Source organism: Echeneis naucrates, chromosome 22 (assembly GCF_900963305.1).
Source record: "Echeneis naucrates chromosome 22, fEcheNa1.1, whole genome shotgun sequence".
In the NCBI taxonomy this organism is placed as follows: domain Eukaryota; kingdom Metazoa; phylum Chordata; class Actinopteri; order Carangiformes; family Echeneidae; genus Echeneis; species Echeneis naucrates.
In genome coordinates this window covers 19,144,498-19,169,270 of record NC_042532.1, presented here as the reverse complement: position 1 = coordinate 19,169,270, position 24,773 = coordinate 19,144,498, and the positions used below count along the sequence as shown (strand labels likewise).

Below are 24,773 nucleotides of genomic sequence, written 5' to 3'. Positions count from 1 at the left end.
ATTTACAGATCACACAGATCTGTTGTGACACCTCATGTGAGCGGCGTTTTGCTGTTAACGCTGAGCATTTCTCAACCTCCACTCTGTTAGAAGGTCCACTTAGCTGTCGCCTGTGAGAGGAATATTTGAAATTCTAGGGCTGTACTATGAAAGGGAATGGAAATGATGTCTAATGTATATGAATGGGAGCCACGGTTCAGGTATTTCACGCTGCATGCCCTGACAGAGGCTAAAGTGAATAAGTTGTCAACTCACATTGAAATTCATATTGTATCCCCGGCTGGAGCTGAGCCCATTTTCTCCACTGTGCTCTCGCCATGAGCCGTACAATAGCCGGGGAGACATCTAATGAGGCAGGGGGAAAAATATTAAGAGAAAAACCCTCAAACTCAAGAGCTGGCATATTTATTGGGCAGCCCGGATGAGAAAATCCTCAGCCGGGGGTTTTGGGCTGGTGGGTGGGGAGAACAAAACGCGGGAAGAGGAAGAGATTGAGTGAGTGATGGAGATGGGCTGTGACAGTGTCAGCTTCGGTCTGGTCAGTCTGCACAGATGATGAGTGAGTACCAGGGCGAGTTAGGAGAAGAGCAGCAGGAGGGAGACGGGGGGGGGGTGGGGAGCCTGAGAAAACAGGCTTCAGGTCTTGATCCAGAAAATCTTTGCAGGATAACCTCTCAGCTCTCCAAAATTTGAGCACCATGTGTGATAGAGTCTTTCCCTCTTTACTGGCTGAGTCTCTGCAGCTCATCCTCAACCTTTGACCTACCAGCACTTTAGTTTGACCTTTGGTTTGACCCCCCATCCTTGTCTGCTGCTTTTATTTTTCTAACATTCAGCTACTTAAAAACAAATTTGCAAAGTTGGTGACCGGGACAAAATAGCTTTTTGCTATGAGAATTTTATGTACTTCAGTTAACAGCCTTCAATTTATTCCCCCTTTAAGTGCTGTTGAAGCCAGAGAGTGTTTAAGTTTTAATTTCAACTACACATTAAAGCAGCGGGCTTGTGCCTCATCCTAATCAGGAAGTAATCATCTGCAGTTTTTGGCTGAAAAAAACAAAACAAAAACAATAACTCAGGTTCTTCGTCGAACCTCTTGGTGCCCTCCATCCATGTGCTCCTGTCCTCCCCTAAAAGCAAAGCTATTTATGGACATTTGGCAGAATCGCAGCATTTTCAGGTCCTGAGTTTCCTTCTCACTCTTCTGATTTCCCATCTTTCTAATCTGCTCATGTTTAGTTGTAGCCTGTGATGTATAACATGTCTTTATTGATAATCCCTCCTCCAAACCAAGCTCTGCTAATGAAATGTAGACAGACCATACAATCACAGGGGATGAAAGGAAAACACACACACACAGCAAATCTGGAGCAGATACAGTAATTTTAATCTCCACTTGACATTAACTGCTGCATTTAATCAAACAGCTGTTTGCAGGCAAAGATCAACTTCCAGTGCATCGCTAATTAGATGTAATTACAAACTATTCTCATTCACACACGTGGAAAATCATCTCAGCAGTGTGTGTTTGATGTCTAGCGGCTCATTTTTAAATAGTTTCAAAGCAGCAGCAGTGTTTGTGATGTTGTGGTTCTGTGGATTTCAGCTCTGGTGTCAGTCACACGCTCATCACACCTGGCTGCACACTGCCCCCTGGTGTGCAAGCCCCGGACCTTCAGGCCTGACTCTGCAGTTTAATAAAGATCTTAATGAAGCCTAAAAACAGGATGTGCTGAGCTACAGGGGCTAAAAACGAACTGTTGTTTTTTCTAGATGATAAATCCACACACAAATTCAACACCAATTAAACTGATGAAGGGTTGACAATGTTTGCTTTGGCTAGCATCAGGTAAAACAGCAGCAGTGACAGACGATGTCAACCATAGTCAGCACACGGAGAGAGACACATGAAAAACAACATGGAACTGCACAAATTTACTACAAAATAAACACAATCATGATGGTGAGAATTTAGCTTGTATCAATGGAGATGATGTTAATGTGCTTCAGTTAGCTCGGTGGGTTTGTATCATGAAGTCAGGAGGCGTTTGATTGTCTCAGCACCTGCTCAAAGAGCTGATCTGAGTTTAAATCAGTGCAAAGATAAGATAAATAAATGCATGGATGGATGGATGGAATTTCTTAATAATAAAAACTAAATTGTCTTAAATTGAGATTTAAGGTGAGAACAGAAACTACAGATGAAGCGGAATGTACTGTTTGTTTTAGTGGGCCTGTTCATTGAAATAATAATATCCTTTATTTATGCAGCAGCGTTACAATGATGAGCTACAGGGCAGGAAAAGACTGAGGAAGAGCCATAAAAATGTTCTGTTTTCAAACAGATTGAAAGAGTTTAAAGGGTTTTATGACAAAAATGAGGACATATAAGAGAGAAGTGCAACAATGAGCCACAGAAAAACCATAAAATTAATCACTACAATGAGAAACAGGAGGATGAAATAATAGATTCAGGTAGTTAAGAGCAGATTTAGACCTGAAACCCTGAGGAGACACAACTATAAGAGATTTTACAGCTTCCTGGTCTAATCTCCAAAGAGTCCTGGTCCCCCTGAGTCCTCACCCAAAGCTGTGGACCTCCCAACAAACCTGCAGAGAGAAACTATGATCTGATCTGCAGTAAACTACCTGGAATCCTGGACGGCGTGCCCGACTCAGCCATCTTCCAGGTGGAAGATCCTGTATGAGCATTAGTGTTGGCAGAAGCAGCAGGAAGCCAGAGCTTCACTTTCAGGCGAGTGAAACTGCAGCAGCAGAGGAAGTGCTGACAGCTGAAGTACGTCAGCCTAATGAAACATCTCTCGGAGGAAGACATGACATGTGACCTGGGACGACGGCACGAACCGGCTCCTGGGCTGCTTTATTCATGAGGTCGGACACTGATGACCCGTCAGGTTTTTTCACATATTGGCAAAACCAGTTGTGTGGAGCTGATGTTGAAACAGGATATCACAGGCCGCTGCAGCAGGAAGATGTTCCTTCAATACATAATGTCATGAGGTTCTCTGGACCACAAATATCTGAACAACGTATTTGTCTACGATCTTCAGGATTTGTATTAATTTTCCTTTTAAGCACTTTGGTAGGCCCTCGGCTGTTAAAATGTGTTATATATATATATAAATGAAGCTGACGATGACATTGACAGGATGACGAGTTAAAAATATTAGAAAGTTGGATTTTTTTTAACGCTCATTTAGAAATGATTTACTGTAGGTGGTGAATTTTTAATCTAGAACTAAACCAGAAGTGTTTTCATGCTAATCAGGGCTAGAGTTTATCATTCTCTATTAACATTTCATACGTTTATCATTTTTATTATTCTACGTTTTACTTTCTGAATAACATAATTATCTACATGTTGCCTCGCTGGCCGAATACAGAAAACCCTGAAGGAAACTGCGACCAACGCTGACAGCGGGGTCTGCTTTTACTTTTGGCAATGCAGTTTTAATTAAACTTTGCTAAACTGTCAGAAATCAGAGCGCCTCCTGCTGGTGCAACACTGGAGCCCACCCGGTATGTGAACCAGTTGTGTTACCGTGTTTGTAATGTTTGTAGGTGTTTGACATTTGTGTTTTTCTGCTCATGAGACCTGCACAAACTCCAACTAATTATCCATGTGAAATCCCCGTGCCTGGTTTTTGGGAAGCGTGTTTTGTCCCTGATTGCAGACAAGAGAGAGATCAAGAGTTTAAAGGAAGACGCCTCAGGTGAAACTAGAAATTAGTTTTATTCTTAATTCAGGAAAAACTGGAGAAGATCAAAGCAATAGATGCAGGAAACCAGACAGACTATTTTCTGCCTTAAAAAAAAAAAAAAAAAAATCACTGCTTTGGTTTTGGCTGCCAGCACACAAACTGGGATTTCAGAGGCTTTTAGGGGGCAGGAGGAGGAGCAGGGAAGTCGGTTTCATGGGGAGACACAGTTGGAGGTGCAACCCATCTCCATACGAAACTGGAAGGAGTCTGTTATTTGTTGTGTCTGGATGTTTCAATTTTCGTTCTTCTGATCATTTCCTGTTTTCTGCACGCCAACATCTCGAGGTGGTTGTATAATACTTCATGCCTCTTCTATTGTCCTCACTGTGACATTTTTAGTTCAATAAGAGATTAAACTGGTTCGACTTTGATTTTTCTTTGCACCATTTCTGCTGTTTTGTTACTATGAGATGAATCATACCTTCGACAAGAAAAAAAACAAAACACTAAATCTCATTCTGGTTTCCTCCTACTCTTCAGGAACAAAAGCTCAGTTAGAGGTCACAATGATGCACTCTGAGATTCATTTAAACTCAAAAAACGGGTGAAGTCTGGTTGCTCAAAGTCACACTGTGGCATTTAAAGTATGTTGATTTAGATAAACGGCATTCTTTGATGCAGATGAGTAGGTTTTCACTGGCCTCTTCAGCTGCACCCTTTAATCTGCCACATTTTCCCTTCCACTCTTCAATTTGACAAACAGGATTTGAACTGAAGCCTCCCACACAGTAAACAGTCAACAGTAAGCCGCGAGTGGCTGAGGGAGATATTTAGCGCTCTGTGTGTTTACCTCCTCACACAATTTGAAACAGCAGTGCGTTGTTCTTCCGCCGCCGCGGAAACGCCACCAAAGGCAAACAGGAGAGGGCCTGTTTGTTTGAACTCCTGCAGAGACCGCGGCGAGGTGTTAGGTGTCAGGCGGGACCTCAAAATGGCCGCCATACGCCGGTCTGGGTGGGGGGCGGTGGCTCACTTGGCCATGTAGGCCGCCACCTCCTTCTCCAGGCTCTGGGCGAAGCGGTGGTTGAGGAAGAGGAGCTGCCCGTGAGGAAGCAGGCGGCTGAGCAGGAAGTCGATGCGACTGCTCCTCAGCAGGACCTGCAGGGAGAGTTCACCGTCAGTTACAGCTGCTTTGTGCTGAATCATCACCGACTGTTTCGTACAAAAACACTCCTTCAACAAGCAGCCGCCACTTTACAAGTCGATTTGTCGAGGACTATTTTCTAAAGCAGATGAATCCACATCAAAAGCTCTGGTCGGCTCTGTGAAGTGTAAAGATGCCCGCTGCTCCTCCTGGACCAGTTTGAGCGTCCGTCTCTAAGTTTGGGTCGATCACGTCACATTCGGAGGAAGTCTGACCCATTTCCACTGACAGCAGTTTCATAAGAAACTGAGAACATTCAATTATTTAACCTGACTTGACTGCAGAGATACACACAGATCTGTCTCACTCCATCTTATTCACACACACACACACACTGACTGGCTAAAAGCACAAAACAGAGTGAGACCGTCAGAACACGGAGAACGTTTTAAATCCAGGTGTGAACTGACTGATCAGACGACACTCCTGTTTCCTTCTGACCTTCATCTGTCTGTGAATGTTTTGTCAAACCATATTTCCAAGGTCCAGATCTTAAATCTGTCATGCTGGTCGATACTTATTTTGTTCTGTAACAAACATCACTCAAAACAAACTGCAGCGCGTTAATGTCGCTCTTAATGGATCAATCAGGTCGACGAGGTTGTTCGAAGTTTTGATCTTCTTCACGGTTCTTTAAAACCAAAATAAAAACACTTTTCCAAAGATTGGCAGCACTGAATGCTCCTTTTTTCACAAATTTCTCCCTCCTTTAATCCCCGGCTCTGAGCGGCCAACATTAAAGCAACACAATCGCCAACTTGTTATATCGGAGTCCAAACGCTGGCTGGAAAAGAGCGAAGTGACAGCAGATCGACCTTCTGCGGCCGACTGGCCCGGTTTGTTAAGGTGAACATGTTTTATGTGTCAGCTAATCACAAGGCCGCCTGAAGGTCTGCAGACCAGACCGGAGACGGCTTCTACATTTCAAAGTGAGGAGATGATAATATTTGTGAGCCAATTCTCTGCTGTCACACCGAGTAAAGCAGATCCAGACTGGGCCCTCGTGATCAGAACCTCCGGGCGTCAGAAATAAAACCAACCGTTTCACAAACTCTTCTTATCGTGGACCACGTCAGACCGAGAGCAGATCAAAACCAGGCGACTTGGACCTGCCAATCCGGGACCAGAGTCCAGACAGAACCAGGACGGGACGGGACCAGAGTCCAGACAGAACCAGGACGGGACGGGACGGGACCAGAGTCCAGACAGAACCAGAACGGGACAGGACCAGAGTCCAGACAGAACCAGGACGGGATGGGATGGGACGGGACGGGACCAGAGTCCAGACAGAACCAGGACGGGACGGGACGGGACCAGAGTCCAGACAGAACCAGGACGGTCTGAATCGAATCGGTTCTCGGATGTTAAACGTACCTCGCTGCCCTGGCCCAGCATGTGCAGGTGGTCCAGACAGTGTCGGGTCAGGCTGCGCAGGGTTCCCTCAGCCAGCAGCAGGTTCTCGTGGGGCTCGCAGACCAGCGTGAAGCCCAGACTCTGGACCCCCAACCACAGAGCGCTCATCTCCTGGGAGAACGGGTCGCCGGCTCTCAGGCGGACCACCCCGCTGCTGGCCTCCTGCAGGGCCAGCGCCTCCTCGCCGGGCACCGCCTCCACCGGGGGCCGCCCCGAAGCCTCCCGGGACAGAGAGACGGCGCTCGTCACCTGCCTGAGTCCCAAACACAGGAGGGAGGGGACGCATTAAACCGGTCCTGTCGTTTCCCACAACCATGAAGGCATCCTGGTTCCAGTTATCTCCAGCATCTGCAGGACCAGGTCCGGGACCGGGACCAGGACTGAGACCAGGTCCAGGCCCGGGACCAAGACCAAGACCAGGACCAGGACCAGGACTTAGACCAGGTCCAGGTCCGGGACCAGGACCAGGACCGGGACCGGGACCGGGACCCAGGAACAAGACCAGGTCCAGGAAGAGGACCAGGTCCGGGACCGGGACCCAGGAACAAGACCAGGTCCAGGTGCGGGACCAGGTCTGGGTCCGGGACTGGGACTGAGACCAGGTCCAGGTGCGGGACCAGGACCAGGAACAAGACCAGGACCAGGACTTAGACCAGGTCCAGGTCCGGGACCAAGACCAGGACCAGGACTAAGACCTAGACGAGGACCAGGACCAGGACTTAGACCAGGAACAGGACCAGGACTTAGACCAGGACCAAGGCCAGGACCTAGACCAGGTCCAGGACTCAGACCAGGACCAGGACTAGGACCTGGACCAGGACCTGGACCAGGACCAGGACCAGGACCAGGACCAGGACCAGGACCAACCCCCCTTCAGTAAATGACGGTGTTTACTCACCTGGCCACCACCGCCACCTTCTCCCGCAGCAGGATCCGGGTCTCCTCCGGGTTCAGGTCCCGGTCCTGGTCCAGGACTCCGTCATCTGGGCCGAAGACCCGGGAGTACAGGACCCGGGTCTCCCCCGGGGACAGAGCAGAGACCGGACACACGGTGTGGATCAGGAAACACCGGACCATGATCACATTTTCGCGGCTCCGCTTCCGCTTCCTCTCTTCCGGGTTGGTCAGCTGACCTCTCTCGGCTCCCGTCGCTTCGCGTTTTTCAAAACCAGCAGATGGCGCTCAATCTATATTACATTATAGTATAATGGTTAAATTAGACATAATGATCTGATGCAGTCATTAAACTGAGATGTTTAAATCAACTGAGTATTATTTCATGAAGAAAAAGCGACTCGTGATGCAGCCTGATGTTTTTATGGACAGAAAATTATTTAGAAATTCAAAATCAATGAGTCTGACTGAGAAAAACCAGTAACTGTCGTGGGATGATTATATTTGTGTCATTTTCTATCATTGTTATATTTTTCAAAATGTTTGATTTGATTAAATAGTTTGTGGCTGTCTGCAGACAAACAGACAAACAGAGGCAGCTGTTAATCCGACAGCTGCTGCTGGTCACACTTCTTGCTCTGTGTGTGTGTGTTTGTGTGTGTGGTGGGAACATAAAGACAGAAAACACTCTGCTGTTTCAACATTTGCTCTGTCATGAGGTGGTTCGTTTCATCTTTAGTTCGTTCTTCAGCTTGATCAGTGTGACCTTTGAAGGGTCGTCTGTCTCAGTCCAGAATGAAACGACCCCTGACCTGCCCTGCAGACACACACATCAGCTGCTGCTGCTGACTGATCAGCTGAGCCGTATCACATATCTTCTAAATATTTCATTTTGTTCATTTAGAAATTGTCATTTTCAGCACCAACATTGACAGACAATGAGATTGGACATAAAAAAAAAATAAGATCAATTTGTTGTGTTACTATTTTCAGTCCCTCCTTATAAATCTGCTTCCAGCTCACTGAGAAGGTTGAAATTTCTTTCATTTTAGTCAAATTCATCCACATGTGGACGGTCAGGCTGCAGCTCAGTGAGTCCTCCAGGTTCAGGTCCTGGTTTATGAGGAAAAACTACACAGATGTTTGTGTCGTTTCATGACAGGTCCCTCACTGTGTGGTAATTATTAGCCACAACGTCACCCTCAATCATAAAGGAGAGAATGTGTGGGATCACTGCAGGCAATAATTAGCCCAAAGCATTGACGGAATCTGATGTGCCTGTCTCTCCCTCCACGGAGGATCAGGTCGTCTTCATGTGAGAGCAGGAGTTCGTGCCAGATTCACCACATGAAAAGTCTGAGCAGGTTTCAGTTCTACTCCGCTGTGAGTCATACGTCCTCGTGTTGTAACAAACCAGCTGAAGAAGAACAACAACAGGATGTGGCGAAGGGAAAGGCGAGCAGCCAGCAGCTCGGACCAATGATGGCGAGCCCCGCCAATTTGAAATACAGGAAGCCAAAGACAAACGTGTGACAGGCGGCCAAAATCATCTGACGAAACACCCTCAGAGAGGACGTGCACAGACATAAACCAGAGAAGAAGAATCCAAGCTGAAGTTTCTCAACCTCAAAAACACTGAAGGAGGAAGCAGCACCTCCACCTCCACCCTTCCTTTGAAACTGCAAGCTGTCAGGGCCTCATGAACAAACTGTGGTTTAAAGGTGACACCCAGGTTTTCTGTCTGAGGGGGGCTGATTGGCTGACAGGAGCGAGGACAGGCGGCGATGTTCAGGGTGGGGTCGGGTTTGGACCTGGAACGGCCATCTTGTTGCAGCTCTGATGTGATTTTGTCAGACCTTCATGGATGAGCAGGACTGATGATGATGAAGCATCTAAATCTGTAGATCAGTAAACAAACATGCTGCAGATATAAACAGTTTTCCTCCCACAGCCAAATCTTTTAAACGTCAACACCAGTCACAGTACATTTTTAATAATGATGCGTTTGGACAGGAAGCTCCAGCAGCTGGAGTTTTTGACATTAAAATTTAAATATCAGCTGATCTTCTAATTACAGTTTGAATGCCTCAAACGGCAAAAACTATTTTTTAAGAGAAGCAGCTTTTTTTTTTTTTTTTTTTTTTTAATGTGTTCAAAAATCACGAGTGATTTAGGTTAGAACTGACAGGAAAGTTTGGAAATGATCAGTCTGTTTTTACTGACTTTGAATTGTAGTCTTACATAATCAAAGGAAAGCTTTAGAAAGCAGCGACTAATTGAAGACGGAGTTAATTGTCTGCTGAAACATTAAGTTTGAACTCTGGCTCCTAATTGGATGGGCCTGTAGTGAATGCTGGCTAAGGTTGTTTTTTCTTCGTGCCAAAGCCTCATTTGCATTTTAAAAACCGACTGTTGAAGTGGAAAAGTGGCGTTGCATTGAAAAGGCAGTTGAAAGTGTCAGTGTTTAGTTGTTCCTCATCTCAAAGCGCGAGGCCTGCTGTTTAGACAAAGGTGGCGACTGGAAGCCGAATAGTTGTGACTCTTTCACAGCTCCATGTTAAGATCACTGACAAAAATCTTCCTCAGCTCAGTTCAGCCTTCACTCCTCGGCCAGGGTTTAAAAATAAAGACCTGAAGGGTCTTCAGTTGAGTTAGACATTCATTTTATGCTTGAAACTGTTGGCAGTAAATTCATCTTCAGACCTCAGCTGGTGAAATGCAAACAAAGGCTGGCGATCCCTTTCCCACAGTCTTCCAGCCGCCGGGAAACTGCCTGATTTCAAACTCTGGTAAAGTGCCAGGGGGGGTGGAGGGAGGGGGGGGGGCAGTGCTTTTCTAACCTCTCCTCTCCGTCGGAGCAGTCACGTGTTTACAACACATGGAGCTCAGATTTTTTCTCCCTCCGCCTGCCAGGACACGTCAGGCTCCGCCTCCAGAAGCTCACAGGAATGTGCGTGTGGACACGTGCTGCAGCGGGGAGGACTCTGAGGTCAGTCAGTGGAGGGAAGATTTGAAATCACAGGAAGTGCTGTGCCGAGGCCAAACAACACAGCAGAGTCAGGAGTAAAAACATGGCAGGGCCTAAAATTAAAACGGACCAACACTTCAGTGTGATCAGACTAATGAGGCAGGTCTGTGCTCCTTTGACCACAAATCATCAGCAGTAACACCCAAAGTTACGACACAGGGAGGTAACAGACAGTGAAAATGTTGCTGTGTGCATTAACAGGACGAGTTTAACTGGTTTGTGAAACATGGACATGAATAAACCTTCACACTTTAACTGAGTATCTGATTTTTAGACGCTGCTGTCGACGCCTGGTCAAATTCATCCTGCTTACTTTTACCTCACAAATTGTCTGAATTTAGATGAATTTAATTTGAAAATCCAACTTTTTGGGGCTGGTTGAAATGAGTTTGCATTTAAAAAAATAAGTAAATAAATCACTGGATACTTACATGTGATCAGATGAGGATCCGCTTTAAAACATTATTCGGCCAAATGTGAATTAGCTTTCTGTTTTTTTATTTTATTGAGGCAAAGTGCTGAAGATGTTTTACCTTTTGTTAATTCAGTTCGTTTTCTAAATGTTTGTACTCACATTCAAGTATCAGTGCACACAAATCTGGTGCCAACAGAGAACACATGAATAGTACAACAACCAGACAACTTCAGATGTAAGATACTGTACATCCCATTTGAACGCACGTTGGATCTTTATTTCAGCGGCTCCCCCCACGAGCCTGCACCAAAATATTCAACCGCCATTAAATATAAACTGACAAATGGCCCCTGCAGAGTGGAAGACATCTCGTCTGTCAACATTAAGGGTCTGAAAGCAAAAACAAACATGTTTCTTAAAAGATTAAAAATTCTCTCACACTTGCTGACCTGCAGCATCAGATAAAAAAAAAAAAAAAAAAAAAAAAAAAAAAAACTCACTGCAAAGTTAACAGGTAGTTTGTTTGCTTTGGTTTCTTCTGATTAAGAAGGAAAACAAATGGGGAAAAAATACATTGCAACTAATCAGGGAGAAAAAAGTAAATTAAAATAATAATCATAAAGAGTTCTTGTTCTTAAAAGTATCCAATTTGTATTTTGGGGACGCCCGGAGAAAAACATGCTTTTAACAAATCAACATCTGAATGGAGAACAACAAAATTCATAAACACGTTACACAAAAAGCTGCATTAGAAAAAAAATAAAATAAAAGCACATCACCATTTCAGGTTTTTAAACTAAGTGCTTAAATAAGTTGGAATAAAAAAAATAAAAGACTTCCAGTGAGGAAACTTGGCAGTGAGGTTTGGCTGCTGAAGGAATCTGGCAGTGATTTGCTGTGTCCTGAAACAGGAAGCAGGTCCTGGTGGTTTTCTAAAATCTAGTGAGGATCTTCACTTCACCTCAGCGACGCGTTTTGGTGAAGAGTTTTCTGTTTCTTGTTATCTCTTTAAATTTTTGCATAAATAACTAACTTTGGGGACTCTGGGAAAAAAAAAAAAAAAAAAATCCCTTTTCTGTTGGCACAATCCCAATAAGTTACTTCCTCATTGGTGGGGGCGAGACCTGGCGCTCAGAGAGAAATGAGCTCTCAGTCTGTTCCGGTGAGGGGGGGTGGGGGGGGGGCAGGGTGTTCGGCGGCGGCGCTCACAGCTTCTTCAGGCGGCTGTACATGTCTCTCTTGCTGCGCTCCCCGGCCCAGGTGCGACTCTTGAGGCGAAACTTCCTGAGGTCCTCCTTGAAGTCCTCGTGGTGCATCGGCCGGTAGGACTGAGGTTCACATTGTGCCTGAACAGGAAGACGACAGGAGATCAGAGGTCTCACATCTCAACGCAAAGAACACAGATTTCACCAAAATGCATTCGACAGGTTGGAGACGGCTAATGTGTGAAAACTGAAATGGAATTATTGAAAAACAGTTTCTTCAGATGTGTGTGGGGGAAAAAAAAACCCAAAACGATTTGTCAACAACTAACCTGGAAGTGGGGGAAGAAGTCTTTGTAGCCGCCCTTGAGGATGTAGAGCTCGGGGTAGTGGAGTTTGGGGTAGTCGTTCATGGCGCGGTCTTGCTCCCTGACAAAGCGGCACATACGAGGGCCGCGCTCCGACGAAAACTCGCAGTGGAAGATGATGACGACTCGTTTCTCGGGGCTCGACGCGACGATGGGGTTCTTCAGGAGGAAATCCTCCACCTGCTCCTCCTGGTGCAGGTTCAGAGCTTCCTGAGGGGAACAAAGACCAAACCACATCCTGAGTTTACAGAGTCCAGCTGACCTCATTAAAGTAGTTAAAGGTTAAAGGTGAAAATCTTGACCGACCTTGATGTGCCCTCCCTCAAACTCGTACGGGTAGCGGCAGTCGATGACGATGACGCGTTCGACTAGATGGTTAAACTGGCCGGTCAGAGTGGCCACCATCTGAAAACCAAGAAAAACTCACATGAAGTTTTCCTCTTTAAAACAAACAAGTCCATCAGGAAAACTACTGAGGCAGAGAGAGAAGAGCCCAGCAGCTGTACTCACCACGTCTGAGGTAATGTACTTGAGGTCTTGATGTCTGCCTTCCACTGTGGGTAACACAAACGGCTAAAAGACAAAGAGGAAATTAGATTGGGTTCATTTTACACAATTAAGTCAGCTGGAGATTCGCAGCCTCTCACCTTGGTGAAATCTCCTATGAGCTCATTAGAGCTGTCCTCACTGTCCAGCAGCTTCTCAATATCTGTCTGACAGAAGGACTTGGACCTTTGGAGGATGGAGCAGGTCTGGGAGGAAGAGGAGGGGGAGACTTAAAGAGGCAGTGGAGGAGAAAATGAGGCAATTCCAGATCGTCTACAGAAAGCTTGTAACAATAAGGAGCGAGTCTCAGCGGTAGTTTCTGGAGCCATTTCTGTGCTGAACAGATGGGCTGGTTTTGGGCTGCAGGTTTAGATTTTTTTTTTGGGGGGTACTCAAAGTTAATTGTGTTTCTATATTAAATCCACCTGTCTTTGGAGCAGAAACTTTAAGATGTGACACAAATTGATCAATATTGAATAATGAAAGTGATGATGCAGACGACCGCAGCAAGTAGTGAAGACTCACCATCCGTGGAGATTCAGGGTTTTGTTCCAGAGTGGTGGGTTGTGTTCCTGCCAGGCTGCGGCGCCTCTTCACCCTGATTGGCGTGTTTTCATCAGCAGGGCAGTCGGGGCGCTTCACAGATGGACGGGACGCCGGGCTGGGCATGGAGGGCGAGCGAAACAGGCTGCGTGGCCGGCAGCGAATCACAGGCTAGAGGAGGAGAGGAAAAAGTCAAAACTCAATCACCCCATCAGTCAAAAACCACATTTCAGTACACACCCACAGTAAAGATTTCTTTGCCCACATCCCACAGATTATACAATAAAGCCTTTAATTCCTCCCAGAAAAGTTTCTGTAACAAACTCACAGAGTCTTCTCCAGCACTGTCAGACACCAGCGGGGCAGTGAGCAAGCTGGCCATTCCCATCGGCATCCCAGAGTCATTCTGTGAGACACAGAGGTGTTATGAAATGATTTTCAAATAGTGAAATTAACGAGGTGTACGTGACTTGTACTCAAAGTAAACATACCAGGGCGCTCACCTCCATGTTGTCGACCATCACTTCCAAAAAGCCGTCATCTTCGTCATCATTTAGAGATGAGGTCAGGGAGGAGCTTCTCAGGAAATTGGGGCTGGAGTCATGAAAGTCCAAATGCTGGACTGGAGGTGGCGAGGAAAACTGGACAAAGCAGGAAGCGGATAAGAGGAGAGTTTGCATCTTTCTACAGCTACGTCTGGAGCTTGTGTACAACAATGGCCACCTACCATGAGGGCCGGTGCCGAGTTGGGCCGGTGGGCAAATGCATCCTTTGACTGTCTGCAGCTGAAGGAGCGAGGGCGACACTTTGACACAGGCATGGTTGGTTTCTTGAATTCAAAGCCCTCCTGGAAAGACATTCCAAAAATAAATGAAAAACTCACCGCTAATCATTTTTACAGACAAGTCAGTGTCTCCTAATCTGTTCCTGAACCACACACACAATATTCATTGTTGGTTTTAGTCATGAAGTTACAGCAGGAAAGGCCTCCCAAACTGGGGTGAATCTTCTTTACAATACTTAATATTGACACCAATGTTTTTCTGTTAAATTGAAATCAAATAAAATTCAAAGCTTGACCATTTTAAGACAAATGATGCAATGCCTTCGTCATGGCAACAAACCAACTCACTGACTTTTACTAAGTGTTCTCTGCTTGTCTCTGCGCCTAACCAGGAAAATGTAACAGTGCTGGCCTCCTTTGAATTAACGTTCTCATTGTCGTGTTGCACCAAACAGCCCCACTGACCTCCGGCATGTTCTCTTTGTTGTCCAGTTGAGAGGAAGGAGAGTTTATTTGGGAGGGTTGTTGGCCGAATATTCCATATCGGTGAGAGTCGTCCTGCCCCTTCAGAGATGGACTGAAACTGAGGAGCTGTGGCTGAGGGGGGGAGAAGAGGGAGTCCTTCAGCAGAGGCTCAGAGACTAAACACTGTGGTGGGTTCAAAGTGAAGGGAGTCTGTGTGGTTGTTGCTGTTGCCGCTTGCCGCACATTTAAGTTATTTTTACTTGAATTTGCGACTTTCTTTCCCCAAATTTCTTACATTCTTGAGTATTTTACAACAGTTTCAACTAACAATGAATGGTAAAGGAATATGTTACCAATTAAAACAAAACAAGCAGAGCTGAACCCAAACTTGGAAAAAAAAAAAAATAAAAAAAATCCACTTACTGGCAATGAGTTGATTCTTCGAATGGAGAGCCGACTAAAATAGGCAGAAAGAATACAAATCAAACTCAATTACAAATGAAATCATTGGGGCATTTTTGGTTTTGGTGGCATAATACTTCCTCCTGTGCAACGTAATTCAAATAGGAAGCAAAAAACAATCAGACGTGTTAATTTCAGGAAACTGATCAAAAACCAACTTACTCGTTGACAACTCGGCTTGATTGTTGAATGGCCTTTTCAAATCTGTAACAGAAAAATTTAAGACTACTCAGAATTAGTGGGTAGTGGTTAAAATATGCAACACATTTCAAGGGAGTGCTGTGTTCACTGAAAAGTATCAGGTCTTTATAGTAAAAAGCCACAAGAGGCTGAAAGGCCTTAATTGCTGGTTGAGACACTGACAGCCTGAAAGACTACAAAGACGCTCTGGCCCTATTGAGAGGAACGGTTGGACTTGAGGAAGTTGGGTGAGTGCGTGGAAGTAAGATTTGGTCTTTGCGCTGGATTTATGCCCACCTGTATGCTAAGTAAGTCGAGTGGAGAGCTCAGAGTACAGCTCGACAGGAGAGGGAGGGGGCAGGAGAAGGGATGCAGAGATCAGATAATCTACCATATGCCTGCTAGGGCCAATGCTGCCAGCCCCTTTCTACAAGGGCCCTTTGTTTGTCGAGGGGGGAGCGTGCCCCATTCAATGCAGACGTGGATGGGGAGGGGGGGCAGTTGTTCTCTGGGGGTGCCCTAATTTCAATAGATGTGATGCAGAAAAAAAACTCCTGCCCCCTTTTTCCTATTGAAATAACAGCACATAGGAAGAGTGTGCCAAAAACCAGAGGGGGTGGGCTATCATTAAACTAAAGCGTGGGTCACGTCCTCCCCCAGCCCGGAGGTTTCTTAGCAACCAAACAGCTGTAAAGGAGGTGAATGGGGTCTTGAACACCAAATGCTGCTGTAAAGGAACTTGCACATAGAACAGCGGCAGATGTCTGCTGAGGACAAGAATTAAATAAGGGCCACCCAAGATTAGGCAGCTGAGGATATGCTGACTGACTGATAAAGATAATGAACACAACTGAAGCGCCAAGTTTTCTGAGTGCAGGAACTGATAAAAACTAATTTCTTCTTAATGCCTTTACTGGTCTCGGTATCTTGTGTAGAGTGTCAGGAATCACTGTTGATCAATTCAAAAAGCCCACTACTGTCACAATCCACACATGGTCTTTTCACTAAGCTGCACAGAACACAAAGAAAGTTTGTCTGGTATGTTGTAACAGTTAATCATCTTAGGAAAACTGTGTGAGGCTGCAATTTTAAAGCCAACGGCCAAACAATAATCCCACAGATGAGAAATGATGCTCGGCTTAGTTGAACCCAAGCACAGGGTGGAGCGCGGTGGGTCAAGGGTGGGGGTTGGTGGACAGGGAAAGCAAAAGGGGCACAGCTGACAGGCTGATTGATTAGAACAGACAGACACACAGAGGACAGTGCAACTTACGTATCTTCAACTTCAACAGCGTCCATGGGGCTGGGGGGATCCATGCCGAGGCCTGAAGGAAGACATTTGTTTCACATATTGATAGGTTGACCAGGTGGTACAACACAGGACGGGAGAGTCCCCCCCCAAGAAAAGAAAACAGCTTAATAGAAGCAGGGTTCAACTATGGCTGGTGTAATTTCCCTATTTTTAAAAGACAAAAGACAACACTGTTAGCCTGGTTTAATTTCTTCAATAAACTCAAGCTTGTAAAGCGTGTGACCTGGTGACATTAAAATCAGGCAGCGACAGACATTAACTCATAGCCCATATGTGACATTACAAACAGCTGCTTACTTTGTCCAACCAACTACTCAGTATCCAAACACATTCAGTTAATTGAATGAATAAATAATAATAATTTTTAAAAAAAGCTGTTTGAGAAGTTGAGAGCAAGATAATAGCCAGCGTATTTCTTTGCACAAGAGATTAATATTTATCCTTGAAAGCAAAGCAAGCCTTGACAATGCTCATTATCTCCAGACCACGTTTAAAGTCAGATGTACTTCGGGCCTGCGGGGATTGAGTGTGATGGCATCAATTAGCACAAACAAAAGGCTTTTCCTGGGTGGCTCACCGGCATCAGACGAGACGTCAGAGGCAAAGGAGGGAACCTTTTCAAGGGGTGCATGCTTCCTCCTTTTGGGGGTATCACACTGGCTGCATGGGGGGAAAACAGAAAACGGTGTGAACGGTGCAACAAAACCAGTTTAAAAAAAAAAACACACAGAACTGCTGTAACAACAACAATAGCTCAAATGTGTGTATACCTGCCGAGTCCAGCTAAGTTGTTCATGTCCAGGGCTAAGTTGGTGACAGGGGACAGCACGGCGGAGGGTCCGCAGGAGAACAGATCCCTGCAGTGCGAGCTGCTGGAGCTCAGCTCGGGCAGAGAGAGCGAGGAAAGTCTGGGGATCCCGTCGGGCCTGCTTTTCAAAACGGCCTGAGCGGGGCTGGCGCTGCCGAAGACATCAGCCGACTCCATGTCCGGACGTCCAATTGGTACAGATCCCGCAGTGGTGGTTGTTGTTTTAGCTGTAATATCTGTGTATGGGGGGGGGGAGGGGGCGGCGATTTTTGTTCTTAAGACGGTTCCCCCCCAGAAAAACTTCGAGCTAACCGTGAAGCTAACAGGTTAGCTTAGCAGCGACCGCTTTAGGAAAACATGTCCGAACGACTCGCCCTGAAACACCGTCCGGGTTTGGAGGCGGTGAAGCTTCGGCTCGGACCGGGACCGTTTTTACACCGTCATAGTTGTAGTTGTTGTTGTTGTTGTTGTTGTTGTTGTTGTTGTTGGTGGACGCAGCGGACTCTCTCCCTCTGACAGCTGCTGCTTTCTGAGGAGGACTGCCGAGCCGCTGCTCGTATTTATGTTCAAAAGAGAAGTTCACGAGCGGCAACCTCTCGGCCAATCAGCGGCCTCGCCCCGCCCCTCCGACCAATCAGATCCCGCCGCTGACCGCCGGATGAGGAAGGAGGAAGTGACACAAGCCCTTAAAAAAATATATCCATCTTTATTCTCACCCATCTTTTGTCCTTCAGCATCCAGGCTGAGGACACAAACTGCTCTGTGCACTCAGTATGAACATTTTATGGACCATTTTTAATTTGTTTGAATTTAGAGGAAACTGTTTTCCTAACTGAGGCTGCTGGGGAGAAATTTTATGGGAAAAAACGGATGAGCTTGTCCTCCAACCAAGACACACTTTGTCTAAAATTAGGTCACACAACTAAAGGTTGTTGGGTCATCTCACTCAGAAAGTGAACCTCAAATTGTCACCTTGAGGGATGAATGAATTATAGTGAATTAAAATTAAATGAATTAGGTGTAATAGATTTTAGGTATAAAAAGTTATTGTTAGAGGTAAGTCCTTTCAGCATTCCTCATCTTTGTAAACTTTAGTTGAAGCACATTGTGATCTGACTGCGTGCTTGTTACCAGCAATGGCTGCCAAGCTCACATGCCTCCCACACAAAGTGAGTCAGACAAAAGAAATAATTTTCCTTAATGTAGTGAATACTTCCTTTTCTCTGCCCCAGCAGAGCTCACACTGGCTGACATTAATGCTTGTTTTTTACTGTTGGTTGTGTGTTATATTTCTTTTGGGCATAATAAAAAGATCACTTTACCTCTGAATCCATGTCCTCCTCCTGAGCTGTGAAAAATGATATGAACTCAAACTAGACCTAGAAAATAGTCAGTCTTGGAAATGAGAGGCTTATTGCTCCTGAGTGTGTGTGATTTGCATTTGCGGGTGTGTGTATGAGTTAGCGGGGAAGAGCACGTCTTTTAAAGTGGTTTTGTTATGTCTTTGTTCATCAAACATCACTTCCTGCCTCATATGTGAGTAAACCTGCAGTGGCTCAAAGGAAACAACTCAAATAGAAAATAAAACAATCTCACATTGATGTTTTTCTTTGAAACAGGCACAATTTCCTGTAATCCAGCTATCAAAGCTCTAAACTATGGCTCTTATAAACGGTGGGGATTTTGAATGGTTTAGTTTAATTGAATATTTGGTTAGTAAGAAATTACATTGAATCTGGTACCTGTTGGTTTGGACACCAACTGTCTCCCTTCAAGATGTCTCACCAACATTTTGAAAACCTTGAATTGGAATGTACTTTCAAGTGGAAGGTCTCTGGTGGGGGAGCTCTGTCATTTCTGGCCTCTTTATCAGCTGTTTTCGTGTTTTTAAAGTCAAAGACACACCTGCCTTTAACTAGTTCAACCGGACCACAGAGGCAGTCGAGCAGACAAAACCAGACAACTGTTACCCGTAAACACACATCAGGACTTTGCCTCGAGGTTAATGGGGGTTTGTGTTGGGCTGTGGTTCTGCAATTGTGCTCCTCATCTCAGAAGTTGCCCAGCTTTCTCATGCACGCTCCGGACTGTGTTTAAAATAGTGAATGAAGACGCATTGTTGGCAATTCAGAATCAGGCAACGCACATTTTTGCACACCATCTGTTTGCTTTTTGTAGATCTTTCAGTATCGTTTTTGACAAACCTGAGGTTGTAAACAGGGAGGTGTCCTGACCTTTGGCTTTTGGAATAACCACAGTATAAAGTATCTGTGTGATTGGCATCACAAATGTAAATAAGGTTTAATGAACTTCCCTGGAGAGATATGAGCACAGTTCTGGAACTCCTGGCTCCACACCCCACATCTGAAAAGAAGAGACAAAGGTCACTCACCACGAATAAAACGCCTTCTGTTCCCACCAAACCTGCACTGACTCCCCACGGTCAACTGGTTCCCTTTTTCATACAATCTCACACCAAAAGATGCAAACACAAATGACAACGGAGCAAGATTCACAACCCGCTGAGGACAAGATTTTATTCCAAGAACTAACTCGATAAAGTCTCAATGTTGATTAATTGTCGACTATTAAAAATGGAAAATAGGCATTTAAAAACAACCCCACAAGTCTGTTCTGTTAAGAATGGGATGAAACAAGATGATAGAACAAAAATAACCTTGAACACTTAACCTTAACACTTGCAAGTGCTGCCATAAAAAAAGTTCTGTGGATAAACTTTATAACTACGTTGTAATAGGACCAATCTTATCTCTATTTTGTGCCCATTGTGACTCACAGAAATCAACAGTGTGCGGTTGGTCTATCTGCAGGCATTTTGTTGAGCTGGATTGTGGTCAACTGTAATTCAGACACTGATAAAACAATTACTCTCCACCGATGTTTCTTTTCTCCACAGACTGACCTGTTCTTACCATCGGTGAAGTCTCATAGCTGTGAAACTCTGTGCTCAATGTGACCTCTGTGAAACGACAGACTGAATGAATTTGGTAACAGAAGCTGCAGATTATCTGTGAAGTTGATCTCTGCAACCAAAGAGTCACTCATTGCAGTTTTTTCTTTAAGTTTCATTTCTAACGTCATCATAGAAAACCCATGAAGCCTCATGCAGACTACCATGTGACTGCAATTCCACTGAAACCAAAAGAAACTCTTCCAAGCTAAATAATTGTGTCATGGCTGTGCAAAGATTCGTAATCACGAGCTAACTCCCCGCAGAATGACTCCTGTCAGTGCCATGCACACTTACATCATTTTTTACTGACGCATTCAGATGTCAGAAATATTTTGTTGCAGTTAGTTGAGTGAATACAGCTCATTTATACTTATACCAAACCAACAGCACATTTTGGCCTTAAAATCTTACTTAACAATGTAACTTAAAGTCATACTTCTCAGATACACAATCCTCCTCCGAACCTCCTCGGTGCAGGGTGCTAATAGTTGATAAGCAGTTGATTGGACACTTAATTGCAGTATTTGCATTTGTCTTATCTGCATTAACATTGACACTAGTTCAAACAGGTCATTAACACAGTGCCAGCTACGTTACAGAGTATTCAGACTGTCATGTGGCCGGAGGGGAGGCCGCAAACTAATGACACCACAACCTAATTAACATCACTCATAAAAAAATGTTTCACATCCTCTTTCTGCAGCGGCACATAATTACACAGCATGTTTTCTCTGCGGCATAATCACAGCTATTTATGGCCTTATCATTCTATAATAATGTCTGTAGGAGTCTAAAACCCTGTGTCAGCTTCATTAGTCAAATCTGTGAAAGCTTGTGCAGGGAGCTAATGTTTAATTACTTGTCCAGTTCCACTCCTTTTTAACCCTTTATGAGCTCCATGGTTCACAGAATAACATCAAATAGTAACTCTGCTGTTTCACACAACAATAAAAGTAGCATAAATTTAACCCGCGTGGCTTCACATGATTATTGAGTGAGTGAGTGAGTCTTATCTGGCACGTGTTCTGGTAGGAAATCCAGTGATAGGGAAGCTAAACATCTGAGCAAGAAATACATTTAAAGACTGGAGCAGTTAATAGAATCATTAAACATTAGATAGTTAGAAGAGAATACATCCGTCCATGCTAGAGCGAGCTAGTCATCATGTTAGCTTAGCATATAGTTGACATATAAGAAATAGCCTGTCAGCGCTAAATGTTACTGACTGACATATTATATCCTGTTTCTGTACATAAATCTTTTGTTGTTATTTGCAACTAACTCCAATGCCTAAATCTTTGTCAGACCATAACTTAAGTTTTATGATTGCGTTTAAATATGAATTAAACATCACATCCGTTGCCCCTGCTTCCAGGTACAATGCTAAGCTAACTAGCTGCTGGCTGCAAATTCATATTTACTGTACAAACATGAGAGTGGTATCAACTATCTCATCTCCCTTTTGGCAAGAAAGCAAATCACTTAAAGCAAACCCTTCATGTAGTGTTTTGCTCTGTTGCTAGCAGAAATTCATTGTTAGAGGATTTCTAGTTTTCCTCCTCACACTTTTCCACATCAGTGGGGGATTTCCCTGATAAGCATTTGCTAACTGATCCAGTGCAGACACATAAATGAAACATTCAGCTTCTTGTGTGCCTGTATCTTATCAAAAGATCTTCATTGGTTTCTGATAGTCATCTGATTCAGACAGTATGATGGTGAGAGATAACTGAAGTGAAATTCTGCACTTAGCAGATGTTTTTAGGAACAATGGGAAATTATGGTGAAAAAAAAAAAGCTACATTTGTTTTGCACAAAGGCTGCTTTTAAAATTAGAAAACAGCTGATGTCCACAAATGATCATCTTCTTTTCAAATGAATCATAGATGTTCTGGCTTTTTCTAAAGAGGAATGACGGGTATGTATGCATGGAGACGGTCAGTCAGCCATGGCTTCCCCCCCTCCACCTCCCGGGTGTTCATCCATACTCTTGTTCCCCCTTTTTGTCTCTACTAGTGTCGATGCAGACTCTCCTCTGGTATGGGTCATCCTTCCACCGGTCAACAACCATCAACCCCCCCACACACACCTCCAGGCTCAGGTCACAGAAGAAGGGGTGAGCATCTGCTTGTGAAGGAGGCCCAGCAGCCGGCAGATGGACAACACCACAGTGGTGAAGGGCTCGAGCCTCCAGCCAGGAATTCTGGAGGGAAGAGAGACAAAAGATGAGGAGGGGACGAAGACGGGAGGCTGTCGAGGGTGGATGAAGGGGGTTAAAGAAAGGAAGGAGGAGGAGGAAGTTTCTAGAGTGAGGAGACACCCACATAATTTCAGGCTTTTAGACAAAGAGAAAAACTAAAAATAAAACACTGACTTCGATAATGAAATCATTCATTTATCCAAAGGTTTTTACCTGAATAATGTCTTTTTCAAATATAGTTTTGGTTATGTAATTTGTTTTTCACTGAATTCTTTTTCAAAACGAAGAAATGGATATTGGGAAATATGTTTAAAACAAATCAGAAACAATAAGAATATCAAAATTATGAAATAATACAAAGAAACAGAGTTGTGTAACTTTAAATTTCATCACTTAGTGTAGAAGGTGAATTTGTGGAAATGCACACACTAACCAATCAAATATAAACATTAAACTGCTGAATACAGACATGTAAAAAATACATTTATTTATATTATGATATGTTATGAGTAGTAATACAGTGGCACCTTTGCAAATACATATGTGCATGCACATGCCACACACAACGTGACACACACACACTTCACAGCAGTGTAAACCATTGTCCATCCACCAGTCCTGCTTCTTGATGTTTGAATATCGCTGAGTGAAGTGTGATTGTGATTTTATTTAGGAGCAGTAATATCGCTGTACACACTTACATCACTAAGAGCTCCTGACAACTACTGCTGTGCTTTGAGACCTGCGCGTTGTTTCAGTGGTTAAGTTGTTAGTGAGAAGGTGTCAGTGTTTCAAAGACAAGTCATCTCATCTCTTCAATATTCATGTGTGGTTGCTTCTCCACCCGGCTTACTGTGCTGTGGATTTACAAATGTGAGACGTGGGGTTTGGTCCATTTGTGTTGAGCAGCCTGTTAAGTGTCTGTCTGTTGGTTCCTGTTCCAACCTGCAGAAAACAAAAAGCAAAAAAAGCCTCAGTATGACAGAATTTGTGTTTGAATACACTCAGCTGTTTAAAGCTTTAATTAGCTGATCTTAATCTATGCAGCCTGTGTGCTGGGAGCTTAAACTCAGATCATCGTCAGCAGCTGCAGGAACAGTTTTATGAGCAGGAGTTCCTCAAAATGTCCAAGTCAAACATTATTCTAAGGCTTCGAGGAGACCGAATTGTCCTTCACTAATTTAATGTGTTTTCCTCTCAGTTTCACTTATTAATAGATCATTATATGATTACCCCTTACATACAGCATTTATAAGCAGTTTATATGCTACATTTTCTTTTCTCTGATTATGATAAAAGTTCAACACCAGCAATTCTGCATTGAGTCAAAGGAACAAGAAAAAGCAGAGCAAACCAAACATCAGAATGCAAATTGATGCAAATGAAAAGCTAAAAAAGAGATAAGGTCAAACAAGAAGAGGTGAAAGTGCTAATTATAAAGTTAAAATGCACAATAATGTAATTACAAGCAGCTATTAGACAATTTCTGTGTAACTGGTATGAAGTAAATGAAAGATTTATATTTCTATTTAATATATGAACAAACACTAAGAATGTGTGTGTTGTAAATCACAACAGAATCAGAGATGAGTTTGTTATACCTGCCTGCTTTTCTTATGGAAATGATTTTTGTGTCTCCATCTTGTTAATGAACTCATGAAGAAGAGTGACATCCTGTCTATAAATAGGCCCTTTTGTTTGACCGCTAATGTGAGTGATGGGCATGCGTGTGGCTTTGCTCGTGTGTGTCTGTGTGTATCCATATTACGTACATGTTGAATATTGTATGGAAAGCAGTTGGCAGCAGTTGGGCTTGCCCATCTGTCAGAGGCAGCACTGGGGCCTCATTTCTAAAGGATCAGACAGAGAGTTATTAATCATTGATGAGGTCAGGGATTAAAAGTTAATAAGTCCAAGAAGTATCAAAGGTGACGCTATTAAATGTTCATAAACTCCACAATTAGCTGGACTTGATGATTATATCCCAACTGATTGATTCTTTATTAATAGTGGATCAAATGGTTTTAATTTCATTCTTCTCTATGGGGGTCTTCCTTCCTGAACTTCCTGTTCAGGTATAATTTCTTTCTTTTTAAAAACTGCTGCCAATTTGTTATAGTCCCATGGTGGAGTATTTGGGGCCAGAGAACGCCCCCAAAGAGCATTATGACTGAGTAAGTTCACATAAATGTGTGGCCTCATTATTTCACAGCTCGATCACAGTACACTCACTTCCTCCAACACTCAACTGCC

The 24,773-nt window shown here is 44.2% G+C and overlaps 2 protein-coding genes across 3 annotated transcripts; both read right to left on the bottom strand.

Moving 5' to 3' along the window:
* Nucleotides 1-3,735: 3,735 nt before the first annotated feature.
* Nucleotides 3,736-7,452, bottom strand: ap5s1 (adaptor related protein complex 5 subunit sigma 1). Its single transcript, XM_029493805.1, has 3 exons — nt 7,238-7,452; nt 6,301-6,592; nt 3,736-4,880 (listed from the first exon to the last, which is right to left on the bottom strand). Exons 1-3 carry the CDS (start codon nt 7,414-7,416, stop codon nt 4,752-4,754), a joined length of 600 nt encoding a protein of 199 aa, XP_029349665.1. The 5' UTR covers nt 7,417-7,452; the 3' UTR covers nt 3,736-4,751.
* A 3,719-nt stretch (nt 7,453-11,171) lies between these two features.
* cdc25b (cell division cycle 25B) lies at nt 11,172-18,924 on the bottom strand. Of its 2 annotated transcripts, none has more exons than XM_029493664.1 (15): nt 17,309-18,924; nt 17,116-17,198; nt 16,500-16,551; nt 15,209-15,250; nt 15,008-15,041; nt 14,585-14,716; nt 14,063-14,182; nt 13,827-13,976; nt 13,664-13,741; nt 13,318-13,506; nt 12,894-12,998; nt 12,757-12,819; nt 12,553-12,651; nt 12,211-12,456; nt 11,172-12,022 (listed from the first exon to the last, which is right to left on the bottom strand). In XM_029493664.1, the coding sequence occupies exons 1-15, from the start codon at nt 17,521-17,523 to the stop codon at nt 11,882-11,884; spliced, it is 1,749 nt and encodes a 582-aa protein (XP_029349524.1). In that variant the 5' UTR covers nt 17,524-18,924; the 3' UTR covers nt 11,172-11,881. The 2 variants fall into 2 exon arrangements, with proteins under 2 accessions (XP_029349524.1, XP_029349525.1); XM_029493665.1 differs by having other exon boundaries at nt 11,882-12,022; nt 13,839-13,976; nt 17,309-17,523.
* Nucleotides 18,925-24,773: the final 5,849 nt, after the last annotated feature.

Excerpts from the sequence above, each read along its gene's own strand:
- ap5s1 (XM_029493805.1), bottom strand. The coding sequence starts at position 7,416 with ATGGTCCGGTGTTTCCTGATCCACACCGTGTGTCCGGTCTCTGCTCTG. Across the intron at positions 6,593-7,237 it reads AAGGTGGCGGTGGTGGCCAG|GCAGGTGACGAGCGCCGTCT; the intron begins GTGAGTAAACAC and ends TTTGGGACTCAG. Across the intron at positions 4,881-6,300 it reads TGCTGGGCCAGGGCAGCGAG|GTCCTGCTGAGGAGCAGTCG; the intron begins GTACGTTTAACA and ends CTCTCCCTGCAG.
- cdc25b (XM_029493664.1), bottom strand. The coding sequence starts at position 17,523 with ATGGAGTCGGCTGATGTCTTCGGCAGCGCCAGCCCCGCTCAGGCCGTT. Across the intron at positions 14,183-14,584 it reads ACAAAGAGAACATGCCGGAG|GAGGGCTTTGAATTCAAGAA; the intron begins GTCAGTGGGGCT and ends ATGTCTTTCCAG. Across the intron at positions 13,507-13,663 it reads ACAGTGCTGGAGAAGACTCT|CCTGTGATTCGCTGCCGGCC; the intron begins GTGAGTTTGTTA and ends CTCCTCCTCTAG.